Below are 18,673 nucleotides of genomic sequence, written 5' to 3' on the forward strand. Positions count from 1 at the left end.
ACATGGCTGTAACAGTCAAGGCTCTCTTCCCACTGGGCAGCCGAATTATCAAGATTTGAGTGACTGAGACGAGGAATCTTCACCCCGCGGAAGGCACACCCTTGACACTTCACCTCCCACAACCAAGACTGCTCAGCCCCAGTCCTTGCCCGATCGATGAGAATCCCATGTTCGGTCGCACGTCCATCTCCAGGTTCTCCAGGGTGGCAGGATGATGAACGACCAAAGCGGCTATCTTCCGGCTTCAGCAGAGAATTACCTTCTTGTTAAACGAGTAGTTTTATACCCGTATCAAAAGCGCTGCACCTATCGTCAATGAATAGGGTTAGCCGTCAGGATAAAAACTCAAATCCGCTCTAACTTCAGGGCGTCTACGTTTAGCAGCAAATCTCCATCTCCCGAGAACAAGATCCACATCACAGGCAGGGCATTCTCCCCCAGCAGGCAGCATCAAACTGCTGCCAGTGTTTCCGGCCAACTGAATGGTCAATGGACCCTCGCCCGTACCGTACCCCCATGCTCGACTTTCGTGATGTTACGGAGAAAGCTCTTGCAGGTGCATCGCTAGACTGATCCGTTTCGAGCATCCTGCATCTGTTACCAGCTGCGATCACTAAGGTCTAGGTACATTTTCTTAGAGCCCTCCCCGCTCCACATATTCCACTTCCCTTCCACTTCCACCCTGGCCAATTCCAGGCTGCGGCCGGGCGCTCTAAAGTTGCCGTAGTCCGCGAGCTGAAATGTGCGAGTGTGTGTGGGCAGAGGATGGACGGCAGAGGCCGGAAGTATCAACGGTGATGGCGTCGTGTTACACTGCAAACAAATCTGAATTTCTTCCTCATGGTGGAGTCATTGTCTCTAGAAATATGCTACCTGATGACCACATATGAAAGTATTGTTTATGGTCTCTACCCAGAAATGCCTACCCAACCTTTCACCTGTTCCCGCTCATGTCAGCCCATCCATCCGTCCCATCTGCATTCCCAGCCGCCCACCAACTTTCGCCGAGGCGGATTCTACCTTATGAATTGCACCTTTGGCGTTTGGCATGTTACGCCAAGGCTCTTCGGCCACCGTACTCCCACTACATCAACTTCCACAGCCCACCGACTTCCTCTCTCTCTTCTTACAGCTCACCACAATTTTGTGACCTTTTAGAGAACCGCCTCCTATTTTGGTCGCCAAAACCGACATTCGGTGTCCTGCTGCTTCAGCCGGCGCCGTTCGGTGCAAGGCTTCGCCGTTGTAAATCAACTCCTCTCCTCTCAACCTTTTCTCGCATCTGTCAGGCGTTGGAATCATCTCGGAGTCTTTGATTGGATTGGATCGGATCGGATTAGCATATACCACGGGGGCAGCATTTTCACAAGCGAACGAACAAACAACAACCGTACATACTTCTTCTTTATACCTTCACGACTCGATTATTCGACTCTGCAGTCGTTCGCGATTGCCAACAATCAGACCCCTCCGTGTTGAGGCTTCTTTATTCTTTCGGCCCCGCGTCGACCGTTTACGGTTGTTCGTACGCCACCCATTCTCAATCCTCATCAACAACAAGCGCTTCTCGACGATGTTGATCAAAGGCGAAAAGTATGCCTGTGAGGCATGTGTGAGAGGTCATCGGGTCAGCAACTGCCAGCACTCGGATCGGCCATTGCAGCACATCAACAAGAAGGTAAATGGTGACTTCGCATTCCAACGACCACTACTGACAGGTTGCACTACAGGGCCGTCCAGTCTCACAGTGTACCCATTGTCGAACTCTCCGCAAGTCTCGCTCCGCACATGTTCGATGCGAGTGTGGAGAGAAGGCACACACCAAGGGCGGCTGCAGCCATGATTCTGATGCCCAGGGTGAGCATTCAATAGCATATTTGAGGCACACCGACAGCAGTTTCTGATAACTTAATAGCAGACAGCTGCTGTTGCAGTCACACCGGCCGTTGCACTTGCGCTCTAAAGAAGGAGCATTTGGATCCAGTTCCCGAATCTGATTCAGATGAACCCTGTTTGTCTGTGGCACGTAAAGACGAGAAGCGTAGACCTCGAGCTCTCACGGCACAATCCGATGGAGGGTTGACCATCTTTACCAATGGCCATCACAAGCCCGTTCACAAGCATAACAACATGGCCTCTAAATGCGGTTTACCATACGTTGTTCCACGGGCACATTCAATCCATGGTCCATCCCCGTCTGGTCTAGCAAATAGATCTGTTGACAATCTACCCCATACAAGCACCATCGATGCGTTACACAGCGACTCTCATATCAAGGATTCGATGGTCAGTGCGCAACAGGAACAGCGGATGGTGAAGTCTGAGCACGGATCGCCCCTCTTGACTCCTCAATCAAATTTGGAGCAACTGAACGGGCAGCTCCCGCCTCTCGATTTGTCAGCTATTCCCGGAGAGTTCAACTTTTTGCAGTCACTGGACGGCTTTACTACTGTTCCTGACCACGAGCCGCCTATGTTTTCTGCAGGGCTAAGCTCGGCATCCATTGATTGGTCTCATTATGATGGACTTGATTTCAACAATGACAACTTCGCGAATTCCTCGTACAGCCAAGCTGCATCCTTTACTGGATTCGACTTCAGCAGCATAGATCAGCCAGCTCTAACCACCACTTCAACTTCTGGCGAGATCTCCGAGGTTGAGGATTTTGTCCCCTTGAATGAGAACAGTGGAAGCCGACCGCCCTTACTCAACAACCAGTATGGTTCCGATTTTGACAACTCAGACTTTGGAGACATCGATGGCTACCGACTGAGCACCGCATCGTCTTATATCGGCATGCCCCAAGCGCAGATGCTGGCCAACAACAACTTCGATTCTCTTGACTTAGACTCCTTTCTGAAAGGTGTTCAAACGTCTGGGCCCTATGGTAACAGTAATCACGGTCTTCCGACGGCCAACTACCTTGATGATGGCAAGTCTGGACTCAACACTTCCCCTTTTGACGACAGTACAAACTTCCAGCTGCTACCTACCGAAGACGACAATGACGCATTCTGGATGCAATCGTTTGTCCCAACCCAAATTCCGGGCAACAATTCCAACAATGACATTCCTGAAAACAACAATTGGGCTCAATAACACTGGGGGAAAGGCAGCAGGCCTTCGACTGATTATCTCCTTGGATTTATCCGCCGACGACTAGATGACTTATTTGTTTCTGCACTGCATGGCAGTTTTGATGACGTAGTACAGAATCTTGAATGTCTATAGATTTCAATGTCACATATTACGATATACGCACATATTTATTTCACCATCATTGCTTTCCCCTCCACATTTTCACCTTGCTGAACGCCTGTAATACATACCAGCCAGTAATATCACTACCTTGCCTCCACTGTAGACTAGTGACCGGCATCTTCTACTGTACGGCAAGGCCCAGGGTTTGGAGCGGCTCGCTACTGTTGACATACCCCGCAGAATTCGATATACTTCTGATCCTGTGGACAATACCAGATAGACTTGAAACACATCACCTTTATCCTACAGTTACCCCGCATCGACTATGCAAAGAGCCCGACATTTGAAATTACATGGGAGCATCCTCGGTCCCTCTGATTAGACGAACTTCATCCAAGTGCAGGTCACAAGAAGCTCCGGCACGGCGGCCTATTGCTTCGACTGCCGCTTGCTCACCTGTTTATGAAACGATATGCCGAAGCTTCATCTATTTCTTGGTTAACTCGCTCTTTATCATATGATATGCAGTGACATTCCACAGAACCAAGAAGGTTGCTGGAAGCTTTAGCATTGCCGACTTGAGAGCAAAGTGTGACGCTGCGTTGAGATTTTGCGGATATCAGTTGATGCAAATTGGAACAAGTGGTCATTTCCAATGACTGAAGTTACGGAACCCCGCCGTTTCAGGGATCAGATTCTTGACCAGGTAAGATATCCTTGGAAGAGCTTGATTGATGGATCTGAGGAGGTACATACAAGCTGCAGTTGACCCTAACCTGGGTAAGATATTGTTGTCGGTACTGTAACAACGTGGCTCCGATGCTAGCCATCCAGTTGCGTATCCTGCCAAGCCCCCGCACTTTGAAATTGATATTGAGGAAATATATTTCCCCACCGGAAACACAGCAGTCGAACCCTACCAGGTGATTTTGTGTCGCATGATGCCACGCAGCTGTGCTGCATCTGAGCGGAAGATCCAAGGCTTCATCCGCCTGAACAGGCTGCTTCTTACGGCAGAAATGGTAACTGAACTAATTGGGCAGCAGGAGGCACAATGGTTGAGTACGATAGGCTCACCCCAACCAGTTGCAGGCTGCGGGTGAACCAACTCCGGCCACTGTTGGGACATAGTGTAGCGTCTGTTCAGTGTGGATGCTTGCTGGCGGCGGCGATGTGCTCGTCTCCAGAAGGTGTGAGGGTGAGGTGACGGTGCCATGGGCACGAAGTTGTACCCAATGAAGGAGACTCAAGCCCCCAGTCCGACTGCAAGGAACGCCGACGTGACCCTTGTGCTCCGACGCTGGTGCTGGCGTGTGGGCCATAAAACACGCAGAAATCCTCCGAAGTTTCAAGGCTCGAAGCCTCCCGTGATCCGATCCCCTGTTCTCCCAACCTCACCTGGTCTCTGTGTTCCCCTGCTTGCCTGTGTCCATATTGAGAGTTTCCTGACATTCATTCTCCCGGGACGTGGGTTCTGGCATAGGCGCAGAAGTAGATTCTCAGATACATCCACGCGCACACCAGGGTTATAACTCTCTGCGCGAACCGATCCTGAAGATACAGAATTGAGGCGTCTTTGTTCTGTTTTGTTCTTTTGATACGGGCTTCACGACAGTCCCAAGAGCCAGCCAGACACAACACAACAACAACGGTCAGCCGAGGAGACTTAGTGACAGTGCAGGATCTAAGCCTCCTCGAGCCTAGCGCGGCTAGTGCAGTGTTATGCCTGTGTTGTGCATCTCTCGTTCTCGAGGGGGAAGCTTTCCGGGGACTCTCAAACTTTCTTCCGGCCTACTGGACTGCCAATTCCACCCATCTAACTTGCGACTCTCCCAGCATCCCATCCCCTCGACTTCTCCCTCCCAGCATCCGCTTCGAGCGAGCTGTGCCGCTGATCGGGGTCGCGTACTTTTGCTACATTCGTCTAGAAAACAAGTAAGTTGATTGAGGCAGAATTCGTGGCGCGCACCCTCCTGCAGCTCGCGCCGAATACTGCTGGGCTGGCTGGCTGGCTGCTGCTCTTTCTCTTCAACCGAGACCGCAATAAAGTCCGGGACGGTACTTTCAATATCAACACTGACACTTTGCCAGACCTGCAGCATCCCGCTCGCCCGTGTCCATGTCCATTCCCATGACGAAGTACTAGCAGTTTGCCTTAATTCGACGCGCCGAATATGTCCTACCCCTCCCCCAATACCGTTGCTGCCGACCAAGGCGGCCCGTTCTACTCTGCGTCTTCGAGTCAACACCAACCGCAGCAGCATACCGGCCTCCCAAACCCAGATGAACTAGAAATCGCAGCACACTTGTCTTCGCATGGTCTTGCGACAGCCATGAGTTCTGGCCCAGGAGGAAACATGACCGATAGTCAAGATATCAGAAATCAAGGGCAACCCATTATCAACCATCAGTATGAGCACGAGCAAGCTCATACTCCTCAGGGACAACCTAGCCATGGCTCCGTGGACCAGATGGGAGGGCAATATTCTACACCAGATGGACCAATGGCAAGCAGGAAGCGGTCAAAAGTGTCAAGAGCTTGTGACGAATGCCGGCGCAAAAAGATAAAATGCGACGCGTCGGGAGAACCTGGCGATGAGCAATGTTCCAGCTGCAAGCGGGTCGGAACAACTTGTCAATTCAGCAGGGTGCCAATGAAGAGAGGACCTAGTAAAGGGTAGGACCAGCAAAATACAATTTCTGCTCCTCACATCTTGCGGCGTAGCTAACTTCGGAACTTAGGTATATCAAAGAGCTGGCAGACCGATTGAATACTCTAGAAGGGGCCATCCATGGACAAGCGGGTGAAATGGTACCGCAGTATATGACACACCAAGAAAGCACAAATCAGCATCGTCCATCTGAGGAATTTTCGCCACCTCCCCAAGGAGAAACCCCGAGGAAGAGGACTTATTCTGCGGTCTCGGGAGGTGAATTTGGCTCGCCGTTTATGGCACAAAGACAAGTAGGTTCTTGGGGTCAACAACAACCGCAAGAACATTTACGGAATATGGTGCACTCGAGTATACCTTATGCTCCCTCTCAAACAGCTCCTACCGGACAAATGTTCAGGGAACCCAATTATTCCCCAAATGGTCTTCAATCGCAAGCTGTCTGGAGACAACCGCCACCTGAAGTGACACGCCCTCCAAGCAATACATATGAAAATATCTTACAGGACCCCAACTACAATGACCGGATGTCAGAATCCAATGAGGCTATTTTCGATGGGTATGATGATTTGGCATTCAGAAAGCGAAATTGTGCTAATATTCTCCTAGATACTACGGGATTATACATCCTACTTATCCCATTCTTCCAACAACTAGAACTAAGATGTTGGCACGACTTGTAGGCTGTCCTGCGACCTTGCGAGAAGCTTTTTATGAAGCGCTCCACGCTGCTGTCCGCTCTTACCCCTCCTCAAATGTGTATAACAACGAACCGCCAAGTCCTCGAAAAGCTTCCCAGCTCGTGACTTTGTCTGAGCGAGATTCGGTACCGATTCAATCATTTTCAGCAAAATTAATTTATCTCCAAACAATGCTCTTATTAGCCACTGAAGCCGAGACACATCCCCCATCGTCCGCTGGACAAGATGGCCGATCTCGATCAGTATGGCTTGGTGGTGCCGTGGGTGTAGCTTATTCGATGAAGCTACACCTGCACAAGCCATTTGATAAATTGGCCGAGAGTGATCCCGACACAGATGAAAAACTCGGCAGGAAGCTCTGGTGGAGCTTGGTGATAATGGATCGGTGGCATGCTTCAAGCACAGCTAGTCCATCACTGATTCCTGATAGTAGCGTGGTTGTATACCCAGAAGACCAGGCTCTATTGGGAGATGATCTCTACCAATTGGCCCGTAAGAATATCCGTCCGTGATATAGATGAATTTGCTAATATTTTCATTCTCAGGTCTATCGATCATCTTGGGACATGCCTCTGATGTTGCGCTTGCTCCCACAGATCTTCCTACGCTCAGTATCACTCGAGACGCAGTATACGGCACGCTTCTCCGAGGCGAGATCGAGCGGTTTCGGGAATCTCTTCCTGCATCAGTATTGCAGTCTTCGAATGCACCCCTTCTGCACATGTGCTATTGGCATTTGCGAATACTGGTGGGGCTTACTCTCGTCACTATAGAACCATTCGACCTCAAGGAAAGCGCATTGAACAGTCTTGCGCAGCTCGTTAACAATCCGGGCCTCATTTCACCATTAACCTATCATTGTACCACCCTGGTTGCATTAGTTTTCTTAGACTTGATAGAATACGAGTCGACACGAGATGAGGCCGATGAGGGACTGAGAACCCTCGTGGAGGCTCGAAAAGCACCTTCGACGTGGGATGCGGCTGTACGGGAATTAATCGCCAACCGAAAGCAAGCCGCCACTAACACCGCAGCACCGCCAGTCAATCTCAGCACAACAGAAAGCAAGCACGCTTCTGTCGCGAGCCAGAGTCTGCAACGTCTTGCTGATCTGGCCACTGCGACCGAAGAAGGCAGGGATGTCACCGTCAGCTCTGGTGGCGAGGAGAGAAAGGAAGGAGAGAGCAGAGACAACAGCAAGTCGGGTCCAGCGGGAGCTCGTTTCGAGAGCTTTCACAAGCTTCGAGAGCTCGTCAGGAGTGGATATCTGAGCGTTTTCACTGCAGGAGACGCGGGCCGGTAGGCCGTCAGCCACATGTGGCGCATACAGCTTTTTAGAATATGCATGTTGGTTGAAACGAGACGAAAACCGTTGGCTGGAAAAGCGACACATCCCTCTATACAATTGCCAGTATACCCCCCTCGAAGCTGATTGTACGAGTTCCGTGTTTACTTGCATGCTCATTTCATTTGTTGGGATATACGAAAATCAACAATTGCACGTGGGAAGGGAGGAAGGGGCCGGTTTTCTGATGTCTTTTACTTACTGGGTTGGGTGTTTACGGATGGGGTGGTTGATTGGCTGGTTAGGCGCAATTCCTGGATTGGGAAACATGCGAGCAAGCGAGCGAGCGAGCGTGCAAGAGCATCAGCATCTTTGGGTTGGGCTGTTTCTCATTTCATCCTCGCCTCGTCTGGTCGGATCTGGTGGCATATGCGTCGTCGCATCTTCAAATCAAGTCAAGCCAAGGCAAGGCAAGGCTCGAGCAGATAGGTCGGGTTATGGAGCCTCGTCTGTTTCAAACTCTGCATGCGCGATGCAGCAATGCAGCAGATCGAGCATGGCGGCGGCGGCATCGGAACATCATGGCGGTGATGTAGTCCCGCGAGACCTTGTGTAACAATAGAAAGAACGAAGAAGAAATCGATGCCTTCGAAATTCATCCCCTCCCTCCTACCTGTCTGCTGGGGTCCAAGCATGTTGACTACATTGAAATATGTCTTGGTTTCCGTCTCCGGCCCTCTCGAGCCGTCGTCGCGTATATTGATTTACTGTTACTTGTTATTTGTTCTTGAGTTATTCTCATTGCGCACTTATCGTGCACGTATTCTCGATTGGGAAGCCTCGCAAGGGGCCATTACTCCTTTGATACACAGTGGAGCACATCCACGAGCCGGGAAAGCAGATTTACCGGCTCCCTGGATCCCATTGGAGCGGATGGGAACCGTTGACAGCCCACTGAGTCAAGGGAGTTGCAAGGACGAGAGCTGTGGCTGCCGTTGAGCTTCCCGCAAGGTTCCCGCTTCTTGGAATGAAAACCTCGTATTACGGTCCGTTTCCAGCAAATGCAATCTATACTGTCAGCAGAACGTGAAACAAGTTTTCAAGCCATCGCCGACCTGGTGTCCACTTCAATTTGTCCATTTCTCCATCTCTCTGTTTTGGTCGGAGATACTTCCTTCGAATAGTCACTGTTTGGAAAAGAAAGCACTGGGCAGAGATTACTTCTTGCTCCGGGAAACCTCACAGGTAGGCACTACATGTCTATTGCTCTTCCAAAGATCGGTTTCGATTAACGAGGACTTTGGGAGATATGAGAAGGCAGCCATATTCAGAGCTTCTCATAGATGGAGAACCTCAAGGATCTTGCAGAACCTACGATCCTCCTTCTGCTGGCTGGTTCCTTGTCAAAGAGTACTCGTAGTGCCAACCCTCCTTCGCCATATCCTGTCTCACTTTGTAGTTCTCTTCAGCTTCCTCCACTACAAGTCATGAAGTCAGCTCCGCACATTCAAGAACGATCTTCAACAGCCCCAGCTCGTTCGAACTTGTCAAGGATACTTGTCCTAGGAATTAAAATGACGATGGAGATGATACATTAACAGGAACAAGCAGAAGAACTCACAAATCTCCATATCAACATCCACAACACCCATCCCCTCCTCCCACCCCAACTTCCCCAACGCCCCCACAAACGGCACCGCAACCTGACTTCCTCCCGCCCAATCCCCCCTCTCCCCACTCCCCCTCTCGCCCCCAACATTTACAAACACAACCGCACACGTATTCTCAAACGTCCTCGCCACAACCATACTCTCAAGAAACAACTCCTCCGCCAACGGATTCCTCCTCCTCCCCTCCGCCCTACAATCCGCGAGCGTCCAGAACGTAGGGATAATAATGATCTTCGCGCCCTGCGCGATGAGTTCGCGGAACGCTTCAGGGAACGCTAAATCCCAGCAGATCAGCATGCCGACTTTGCCTAGTGGGGTGGAGAATGCGGTGTGAGGTGTGTGCAGGGAGGAGGTGAGGTGTGGGCGTTCGGGGTGCCAGAGGTTTTTCTTTTGGTAGTGCGAGAGGATGGTGCCGGTGGAGGAGATGAAGTAGGCGATGTTGAGGAGGGAGTCGGCGTGTTTTTCGACGATGGTGCCGGGGACGATGTTGATTTTTAGTTCGGCTGCGAGGGTGCAGTAGGAGTTGAGGTATTTTTGGTATTGCGCGCAGAGCGGGATGAAGTCGGGGGAGTCGGGGACCCCTGGGATATATCAATATTAATTAGTATACAGTTGAAGTAGAGAGAAGTGTCTTTTTGAGAGCTTCGAGTGTTAATATCGTGCTATAGATCTCTTGGTGGTATCTCTTGGTGGTGACTTACAAGATGTGAGATGATACTCTGGAAGGACGGCGAGATGGCAACCTTGAGCTGCTGCGTCACGGATATACTTAACGGCCGTAGCATGGTTGCCTTCTATATCTAGAGGCTGTTCGACGTATAAGTATTAGCTATCATTTATAAACAGGATAGTTGAATTGCAGATCGAGGAAAAGCTTGAGACTGGCTTAATCAAGGTGGCACCTCCAGACAGACCACAGACCGTCCATAACAACCAAATACCATTTAAGAGAATTACTTTCAACACATTCCGAAGACACTCAAAACACCAGACCAAAGCTGGGCCGACGACTCAATAGACATCGTGAAAAGGAACAAATACATATCTCTGATCAAGGCCCGCCTAATCCAAGCAAAAAGACAGCAGAGTAATATAATACATCAAACAGAGAGCACATTTGCAAACGCAATATCCATCAAAAAAGTGAAATCCAGGCAGTATATATAACTTGAGACTCTGATATAAGATCATACCTTTGGATGTAGCTGTATCACAGCAATCTTATACACCGGAGCCATCCCCGCACTTTGAATCGAGTTTCAAGCGGTCAAATTGCCTGCTGGTATCAATCTCTTGAGGTACCGACTCGTACAAAGAGCAAATTGTGTTATAACTTATGTTCATGGGATTTAGGAAAAGAATATAGGTAGTGTCAGTCTTGATGAGGGGAGAAGAGAAAGCCAAGGTGGGGTAATGACAGAGGGATGGAGGTCACGATCAAATATGAAGGGGCGCTTGTATCAATCTATTATCCATCCAACCCGCTTCTTTGACAACCTAGCCAATGAGGGGATATATTGACATGAACGATTATCCTGGCTCCTCGCTTGAGCTTGAGTATTTGTTTGGATATCACTAAAAGTATCGAGTTTCGATCTTTCCAGACTCTAGGCAACATGATCAGGACTTCTCTCCACTATTATGAAATTCACTACATCCTTTCAGCACTTCAAGAACAGTAGAAATATGATCGGATTTGAATGAACAACTCAAAGCTGATATGATCATGATTTGCACCAAATCCACTCATCTCATCTCATCTCGTCTCGTGTCGTCTATTCTATTACTCGTTACCTACAGTACCTCGTAATCTACCGCTGGCGCCGAGTCGCGCTCACAATGCATGCATGCAAAATCCCCTGCGCGCGCAACAACGCTACGCCAGAACCCTCAGATATCTTCCGCGCCTATATAAAGTTGCAAGCAAAATCCGCTGTTCTGAATCCTGTCTCGTGTATGATATTTCCGTCGTCATCATCGACCAAAGTAACGCCTTTCTGAACTCCCGCTCTCACAAAAATGCTTGAAAAAAATGGCTGACGAACCGTATTGAGGAAGACGGTCCGTGAGTATATACATGGGTGGATTTCTACGCTTCCTCCGTTTGTGTGCTCCGGGCTGAGTAAATGTACGCCTTTGTGTGTGGGAATCGCGAGAAACTCTCAAGGTTCTGCACTGCTTGGCGGCTAAAGAGTCTTGACGTGTTCGCTAGCTGAAGTACTTGTCTCGGTTGTCGTCTCTGTAGATGGCGATGTAGGTGGAAAGTAACTATCTCCTGAGACAGATCTCGGGATATCAAGGCGCTCGTCGTGGATCAGAGGTCGTTTATTCTCTGTTGGTGTAGTTGATCCTGATTCGCTACTGCCATGGCTAGAGCTTTTGTCGCGGTATTCATCCGGCTGACATGCTGATGGCTTCTCGCCAGAGGGGGTGGTTGAAGCTTGAAGGACTGATGGTAATTGACGTCGATGAAACCATCCGCCTCGTTCCCATTCGCCAGGCTTGTACAGGCATGAGTTTCGCGTCTTGTCATCAACAATACCCGCCAACAGGATATTCAAGCGTTTGAAGTCGATTGGCTTTAGGATCCAGCCATCAAATCCAGCATTGATGTACGTCTGACGTTCGCGCTCGACAAGCGACGCGGATACAGCAAATATTGGTACACGGCCATTGCTCATTGCACGTGTGGAAAGTTTGCTATCTGGGTGGGATTTCTCGTACGACCTAATCATCTTGGTGGAGGTGAGCCCGTCCACGATTGGCATCTAAAACGGTATCAGTCTACTCATCTGGAACCATCTTGCGGGGGGCAAGAAAGATTGATCTGGAAGTCCCCAGACTGCCTAGATACATCTTCTATCCCCGGGAATGAAAATTCTTACCTGCATGTCCATGAGCACCACATCGAAGAATGCAGGCTTCTCTCCATAAGCACTAGCGCAATCTTCTCCATTGACGGTGTGGTGTACTTTATGACCGCTTTTCTCCAACCTTTTGAGAATGATTCTACTGTTGACGGGATCATCCTCGGCTACTAGAACCTGTAGGTGCTCCGCATCTTGCTTTTTGTGTGGCTGTGCGGAGACATTGTCTGTTTCCTTATCAGGTATTTCGAACAAAACCTTGGACGCAACATGTGGTGTGGGCGGCTGGTCGAATTCTTCAGGCATCCTGACGGCCTTCAGTAGAGTCTTGTTGTCTGTCACAAACTCTGCCCCTGGGGGACCCTCATAAGATCTGCGCAGGTGTTCTGGAGCCCCATAAGATCTTGACCGCGACAACATTCCTGGCCGTTCATGACTTGTACGGACCGGAGTCGACCCAACGCTAGATGCGCTCTTGCGGCTGTGCCCACTTCCTCGACTTGTTGTTCGCTGAAGGGCTTGCTCTTCGGATTCTGCCTCCCCGATATCCAATGGCCCGGAAATGGCATCGATCAATCGATCCACGTCACTCTTCTTGCTTGCGTTACTCTTGTTGCTTTTGTTGCTAGAGCCGCTTTTGAAGCTGTGTAGGCTAGCTTCCTCGAGACTGCGCTTACGTTGGACCGCCTGATCTGCTAGCTTGAGAGAGCTCGCCTTCTGCACAAGCGTAACTTCGCCCTTGATATCAGACACGGTTGGAGGCGTGGTGACAGGTAATGGCGTTGGGGTCTCCCTTGTATCTGCTGTCTCGGTCTCGGACGAATCGGAGTCCGGAAGTGAGAAAGGCAACTGCATGACGAAACGGGAGCCTTTTCCTTCCTCAGATTTCAGTCGCAGTTGTCCATCCATGTTGCGAACCGTTCTGGCAACCATTGCAAGTCCCAGACCCAAAGTTTTCGTTTCCTTTCCTTGCGTGGAAGACTCGGGATTGAAAGGTTGGTCTTCTTCGCCTTCAGTTGATACCTGCTCAAGATCCCTGAATAAAGAGTCGAGCAGCTCATTTGACATGCCTATTCCAGTATCTTGCACTATTACCTCAACAGTCGCAGTGGTTTCTGTGATCTCCTGAAGCCACACCTCGACCCGGACTGACCCCTCTTTCGTATGCTGCACAGCATTTGCCGTCACGTTTGCAATCACTTGTCTCACTCGTCTTTGATCGCCAAGAACAAAAGTTGGCACTCCAGGGTGCTCCACAACTTCGTAAACGAGCCCCTTCCTCTTCGCGTCGCCTTTGAAAGAGTCGGTTGCTTCTCGTATGGTGGCCAATAGATCGAAAACCTCATCTTTGATCAAGGCCTGTCCTTCCTCGGTGTTGGTCAAATCGAGAAGGTCATTGATAACGTAAATGAGTGATTTCGATGCCGAGTGTGATTTTGATAAGTTGTCTCTCGTCTCCTGGTCGAGAGCTCCTTCAAGGGCTATTTCTAGATAATTGATGATGGCATTGAGTGGAGTTCTGACTTCATGTGCCGAGTTTGCAAGCAGTAACCTTGTGAGCTGGCTGCTTTGCAAGGCGGCTTCTTTCTGACGCCAAACCTAGTATAACCTGTTAACAAGTGCAAGATTAAGAACGTGGTTAATAAGCTCACTTCGATAAATTTGCCATATACCAGGCAAAGAACAGCTGCCGTTTCGACTTGTTCTTCTGTCCATTCGCGACATTTACCAATCACAGTTTCGCTCCAGGTTTTGAAACTCTTCCTTGGCTCGAGATATCCCTCGGTCCCTTCTTTGATGAACTTTTCGTACGGATTGCCAGCCTGGTAGAGACGTCAGCTACATTGGACAAAGGTAAGCTGAATGAGAAGAGACATACCCATTTAACCTCTTTCGATTGCCCTCTTCGGAAGAATACTACGATAAGATCAGCATTCGTTCTTTGCCTTAAATTGGAAACAGAAATCAAATAAATATTGCTTCACACTTGAGTCCTCGCCTCCATGAGCTAGTTGTTTCGAAGACAGTAGGTTTGGCGGTGGCGCGCAAAGGGTACACGGCTTTTGTTGTGCTTACCAATAAAGTCGCTGCCACCAACACTGAGTGGAACTAGTAGAAGACCAGCAATCACGTCGAAACCCGGAGCGTATTTAAGGTCTGGAAAATCAATTCTGCTGTGAATTAGTATTGCTCTGCTGATGCTTCGGTATATGCCCATCTGGAAAGTGCTGGGAAGAACTTTTTAGACTTTTGAAGAGACACAAGATGGCACGTACCTGATATCCTGTGATGTGATTACAGACGTTATCTTCCGAAGCCGCAAATATTCCAACATGGCTAAAGCTTCCTGGGACTGATCAACTTTGCCCATAATCTTTGTCTCACCACGAATTGAGAGGAGTCCAAAATCAGCATCGAAGAGTCTGAGGAGATCATCAGACGAGGCAATGATGTAGCCAGAAGGATTGCTCTCAGTCGGGACCGTGTTGATGAGCTTTCGAGCTTGAAGTCGAGAGGCATATGATAGCCTTTCAATGTTCCTCGAAGCGGTATCACCAACCAACCTACACATCTTTCTGATTGGAAAAGACACTCTCATACCCTTGCTGCCGTAGGTGTGGCAGGCAATCAAGCCCCATAGTTCATTAAAAGCATTTATGGATATGCTCATACTCGACCGTACAGCCATATTGGCAAGGTACTTAATGTGAATAGGTGACATCGCTCGTAGATAGCTGAAGGACAGATCTAAAGGGGTCTCAAGATCTTGCACATCTCGACAAACAAGCCGTGCGGTCTCTAGGTCTCGGTCGTAAAGAAGGCGTACTTTATTTATTTTGTACAAGTCCCGAGCTTGCTTTGGAATGTCCGATGCGGGGAAGTTAAGCCCTGGTTCAGATGTCAGTGCTATGTTTTTGAGACTCTATGTAAATGTACTGAATGGGGAAGTGTGCTTTGAGGCTTGGGCCGGGACCAGAACGAATCCAGTTTCGTAAAATTCGGAAGCTGCTCAAAATAGACGCACCTTTGTAGAGATCCTTGGTTGCTCGAGGATCGACCAATTCGGTCACAACACGGCCATTGAATGCATGATCAAATTGGTAGATCATGACGCGATGAAATCCGGTGAGTTCCTTAACAACACCAACCAAAACCTTTAAAAAGCTGTCGAGATTCACAGCGGATGCCAGTTGTTCCTGGACCTGTGACATTATGTTGAAAACCTCCATGGCTGCTGCTTCGCCTTTTCGTTTCCTTGCACTGCGAAGCACTCGTAGAGGCTTGCTTGTTATGTGCGTGCTTTCATCGAATTCTTCTCTTGTCGGCCTACTTCCAAGGGTATCTTCAGGCGGTTCGGGTGTTTTGTCGTTGGGCGGGACTAATGGATACAGAGTGTCATCATCTAGCTCGAATTCACAGATGATCAAGTCCGGGTTCGCAGGGTTAATGTGCATCGCACACCATAGTTTCTGATTTCTTTTTGGGGCAACTGGGGATCGAATGGTGATAGTGAAGACCTCAGGTCCATTGGTAGCCGGATCCGCCTCATCGTCTCGAATAAAATCGATATGGTCCAACACATTGTCACATTGTTCCTCGCTTAAGATATCGGTGAAGCTCTTGAGCTTGAACAAGTCTTGTGGCGAGTAACCGATGATTCGCTTGGAGTTCTCACTGACGACTCGGACGAGTAGCTCGCCATCTTCGAGCTCTTCCAAGGCAATGAGCAGGCCGAAGCTTTGAACAGCTCCAGGAATATGTATACTAGAATGTTTTCAGTAATTTCCCCTTCAGGATTCGGTATATTGGCTACTTACGGCTCGTCCTCACAGCGCTGTAGGGTTTCTCCATCGCGACCTGTAATGACAGCGTGACCTAGTTGAGCGAGTCAGTACCAAACACCGAATATCCTAGGAGATTTTGTGACATGTGCCCAAGCTTCGTAAATTCAGAAGCTTACCTTCTGCAGTGACAATATGCTTGAATCTTGCGGTTATCAGACCAGGGATTGACTCCACCTCGGAAGAGTTCCCTATGGAGGATTGTTTGCCTGTTCCACCAGTTCCTTGCGTTCCCTGAAGACTAGCAGAATTGGTTCCACCATTGGACTTGTCCGATGTGGCGTCGCTAAAAAGCTGCATCCTTGCTCCACCATATCTATCGTCACCATAAGTTGTCGAAACAGATCCCTTTCGTTCATATCTACCATGTGCCGCTCTGTGCGGCGGGCCATCCTGTTCGGACATAGACTGCGCTTGGCGATTTCGTGACCGTGGACCAGCAGCAATATCAACACCAGCAGCGCCAGGTGGAAAGTAGTCTTGATGTTCCGCTGAAGAGCGACCTGGTAGTGTGAATGGGGTTTGCGTGTGGTCGACGCTAACCACACTTCTTATGGGATAAACACGGTCGCTGAAAGAGCCTAGACTTGCCAGCTGCTGGTCTGAACTTGCGCTCCAGGACGAGACGCCGTCAGTCGTGGAAATTGGGTTGAAAGTATTGTGTACATCGGAGGCTGCGAGTCTAGGTTTCTGGATGTCCGCTTCTGTTGGGGCTTCTGTTGTTTTCGGAGACTGCAATGAAGGGGAAGGGGAATCATTACCCCCTGGGCTCTCAGCTATAAGACATATTAGCATCTGTAGTTCTACGCTTGGAATATACGAGGGGAATATTGGAATTGATCCCAAGATCGATGCCGAGGTTTCGGTTCCCGCAACGAAGGGGGGAAATCACCTGTCTCCATGTTTGGTATATCCACCGTGAGAGGAGATGCAGGCCCTTTCTGGGTCGTTTCAAGACCTGCGATATCTTCCCCCGACAACATTGTGTATTACGGTACAGTCTCCAGCTCGTACGGCTGCAAAGACCTGTCCAAATGATGTCTTCTGTTCCCCTGCCCAGGGGCACCGTCGCGGTGGTGCTGGCAGTCTCAACTATCCGTAAATATGTCTGAAATGCATGAAGTTTGCCAACGTCGTTGTAATGCTGCGCTAAAGCTTCGGCGGCTCTGCGAACCAGGAATAGGAGGTCGGCGCTGGTTGATCAGGGCGTGCAAGGTGTCGTGTCGTTCGAAATGGACGGCGCGGGGGCAACGATAGCGCTGGGGGGAGTCCACGAGTCGGGGAGCGACTGACGCTCAGAGTATACTTGACTGCCTCTTGAAGGAGGTAAGAGACGCAATATCGCAATTGTTCTGGAGTTGCTTCATGACATGCATGCAATCATTCATCCATCGGTGTGGCGATGAGACAAGGTCGGAGGTGCCCTAGTCCTAGTCTTAGTGTTAGTTTGTCGTCTTCGGACTAAGGCAGTCAACATCGACAAGGGAATGGGATGGGATTATTGGGACGGTTTGATTTGAGTACGGGTAGTGCAAAAGCGAACGGAAGATAGGTAGGGAGCTTGAGGTGGGGAGAAGAAATGCACCATCTGCAAGCTACAATCCTATGGGACTAATGAAAATTCCACGAACCCTTTCGGCTCTATCGGTATTCTTTTGCAGCAGCAGCGTGTTGATATCTAACTTTCCCAAGCGGGCCACGATGACTATCTGCAGAAGGCTGCTGCTCTGAAGTCTTGCGCGATGTGGCGTTCCCGAGCAGCTTGTTGTACAATACTTTACGTGTTTGTGCAATGCTGGGTGTTATTCTAGAAGGAGTTCTCGCAGTTGACTGGCAGGAGTTTTCTTTTGACTTCAGTAGTGGGCTTGTGCGCATGGAGCTTAAAGTATGTCTGCGGGGGGGATCTGAGGAGTGAGTGGAGTGCGGTTGGCGGATATTTGCCACCTCCGATATCTGCCTACAGTAGGATGTTGATGTTTCTACGGAGCGATGGCACAAGGCGCATCTCATTGGATTGGCATGTGTTCTGTTCCACTGCAGGAGGGAATCGTACTGTAGAGAACGTGGAGATGATCAGCGGCAGGCACTGTGGACATGGAGGAGCGGAAAGAGGGGCACGGAACAAGCGGTTGACCCTCAATGGAAATCCCATGGCTGCCTCTTGCAATCCCATAGGCAAGACATGGCAAGGCGCGGCGCGGCGCAGGGGCACTGGGCACTGCACTGACGGTGACTGGCAGTCTCGGGCTCGGGCTCGGGTTACCTTACCTTACCTTACCTTACCTTACCTTATTTAATCTGCCCTGCCCTGAAGGTTACCGACAATTGGGTCGGGGGCGTCGAGGTCGAAGTGGAAGTCGAGACCGGGCGGTCTCGAACGATGGCTTTGATTTGTTTTGCGGATCCTTTGGCTGTTTCTACACATGTAATGCCAT

General features: G+C 49.7%; 4 protein-coding genes across 5 annotated transcripts; 2 read left to right on the forward strand and 2 right to left on the reverse strand.

Moving 5' to 3' along the window:
• Nucleotides 1-1,573: 1,573 nt before the first annotated feature.
• On the forward strand, nt 1,574-3,099 carry ONS95_005426 (uncharacterized protein; the record flags this gene model as incomplete). Its single annotated transcript, XM_058498833.1, has 3 exons — nt 1,574-1,678; nt 1,731-1,857; nt 1,916-3,099. The coding sequence occupies 3 exons, from the start codon at nt 1,574-1,576 to the stop codon at nt 3,097-3,099; spliced, it is 1,416 nt and encodes a 471-aa protein (XP_058351099.1).
• Nucleotides 3,100-5,375: 2,276 nt separating this feature from the next.
• Nucleotides 5,376-7,877, forward strand: RGT1 (Glucose-responsive transcription factor; the record flags this gene model as incomplete). Its single annotated transcript, XM_058498834.1, has 4 exons — nt 5,376-5,878; nt 5,944-6,432; nt 6,483-7,066; nt 7,120-7,877. 4 exons carry the CDS (start codon nt 5,376-5,378, stop codon nt 7,875-7,877), a joined length of 2,334 nt encoding a protein of 777 aa, XP_058351100.1.
• Nucleotides 7,878-9,230: 1,353 nt separating this feature from the next.
• Nucleotides 9,231-10,767, reverse strand: ONS95_005428 (uncharacterized protein; the record flags this gene model as incomplete). The annotated part of the gene is made up of 4 exons (XM_058498835.1): nt 9,231-9,337; nt 9,481-10,110; nt 10,231-10,336; nt 10,723-10,767. The coding sequence occupies 4 exons, from the start codon at nt 10,765-10,767 to the stop codon at nt 9,231-9,233; spliced, it is 888 nt and encodes a 295-aa protein (XP_058351101.1).
• Nucleotides 10,768-11,186: 419 nt separating this feature from the next.
• On the reverse strand, nt 11,187-18,446 carry PHY1_3 (Light-sensor Protein kinase). 2 transcript variants are annotated; one of them, XM_058498836.1, is made up of 11 exons: nt 17,870-18,446; nt 17,131-17,668; nt 16,358-17,014; nt 16,215-16,272; nt 15,422-16,161; nt 14,673-15,285; nt 14,473-14,567; nt 14,276-14,313; nt 14,049-14,219; nt 12,415-13,995; nt 11,187-12,297 (listed from the first exon to the last, which is right to left on the reverse strand). In XM_058498836.1, exons 2-11 carry the CDS (start codon nt 17,219-17,221, stop codon nt 11,716-11,718), a joined length of 4,626 nt encoding a protein of 1,541 aa, XP_058351102.1. In that variant the 5' UTR covers nt 17,222-17,668; nt 17,870-18,446; the 3' UTR covers nt 11,187-11,715. The 2 variants fall into 2 exon arrangements, with proteins under 2 accessions (XP_058351102.1, XP_058351103.1); XM_058498837.1 differs by having other exon boundaries at nt 11,187-13,995.
• Nucleotides 18,447-18,673: the final 227 nt, after the last annotated feature.

This window comes from Cadophora gregata (assembly GCF_030347475.1).
Source record: "Cadophora gregata isolate MNR1 chromosome Unknown scaffold_16, whole genome shotgun sequence".
In the NCBI taxonomy this organism is placed as follows: Eukaryota; Fungi; Ascomycota; class Leotiomycetes; order Helotiales; family Ploettnerulaceae; genus Cadophora; species Cadophora gregata.

Excerpts from the sequence above, each read along its gene's own strand:
- PHY1_3 (XM_058498836.1), bottom strand. The coding sequence starts at position 17,221 with ATGTTGTCGGGGGAAGATATCGCAGGTCTTGAAACGACCCAGAAAGGG. Across the intron at positions 15,286-15,421 it reads AACCAAGGATCTCTACAAAG|GGCTTAACTTCCCCGCATCG; the intron begins GTGCGTCTATTT and ends CATCTGAACCAG. Across the intron at positions 12,298-12,414 it reads TGGTGCTCATGGACATGCAG|ATGCCAATCGTGGACGGGCT; the intron begins GTAAGAATTTTC and ends ATACCGTTTTAG.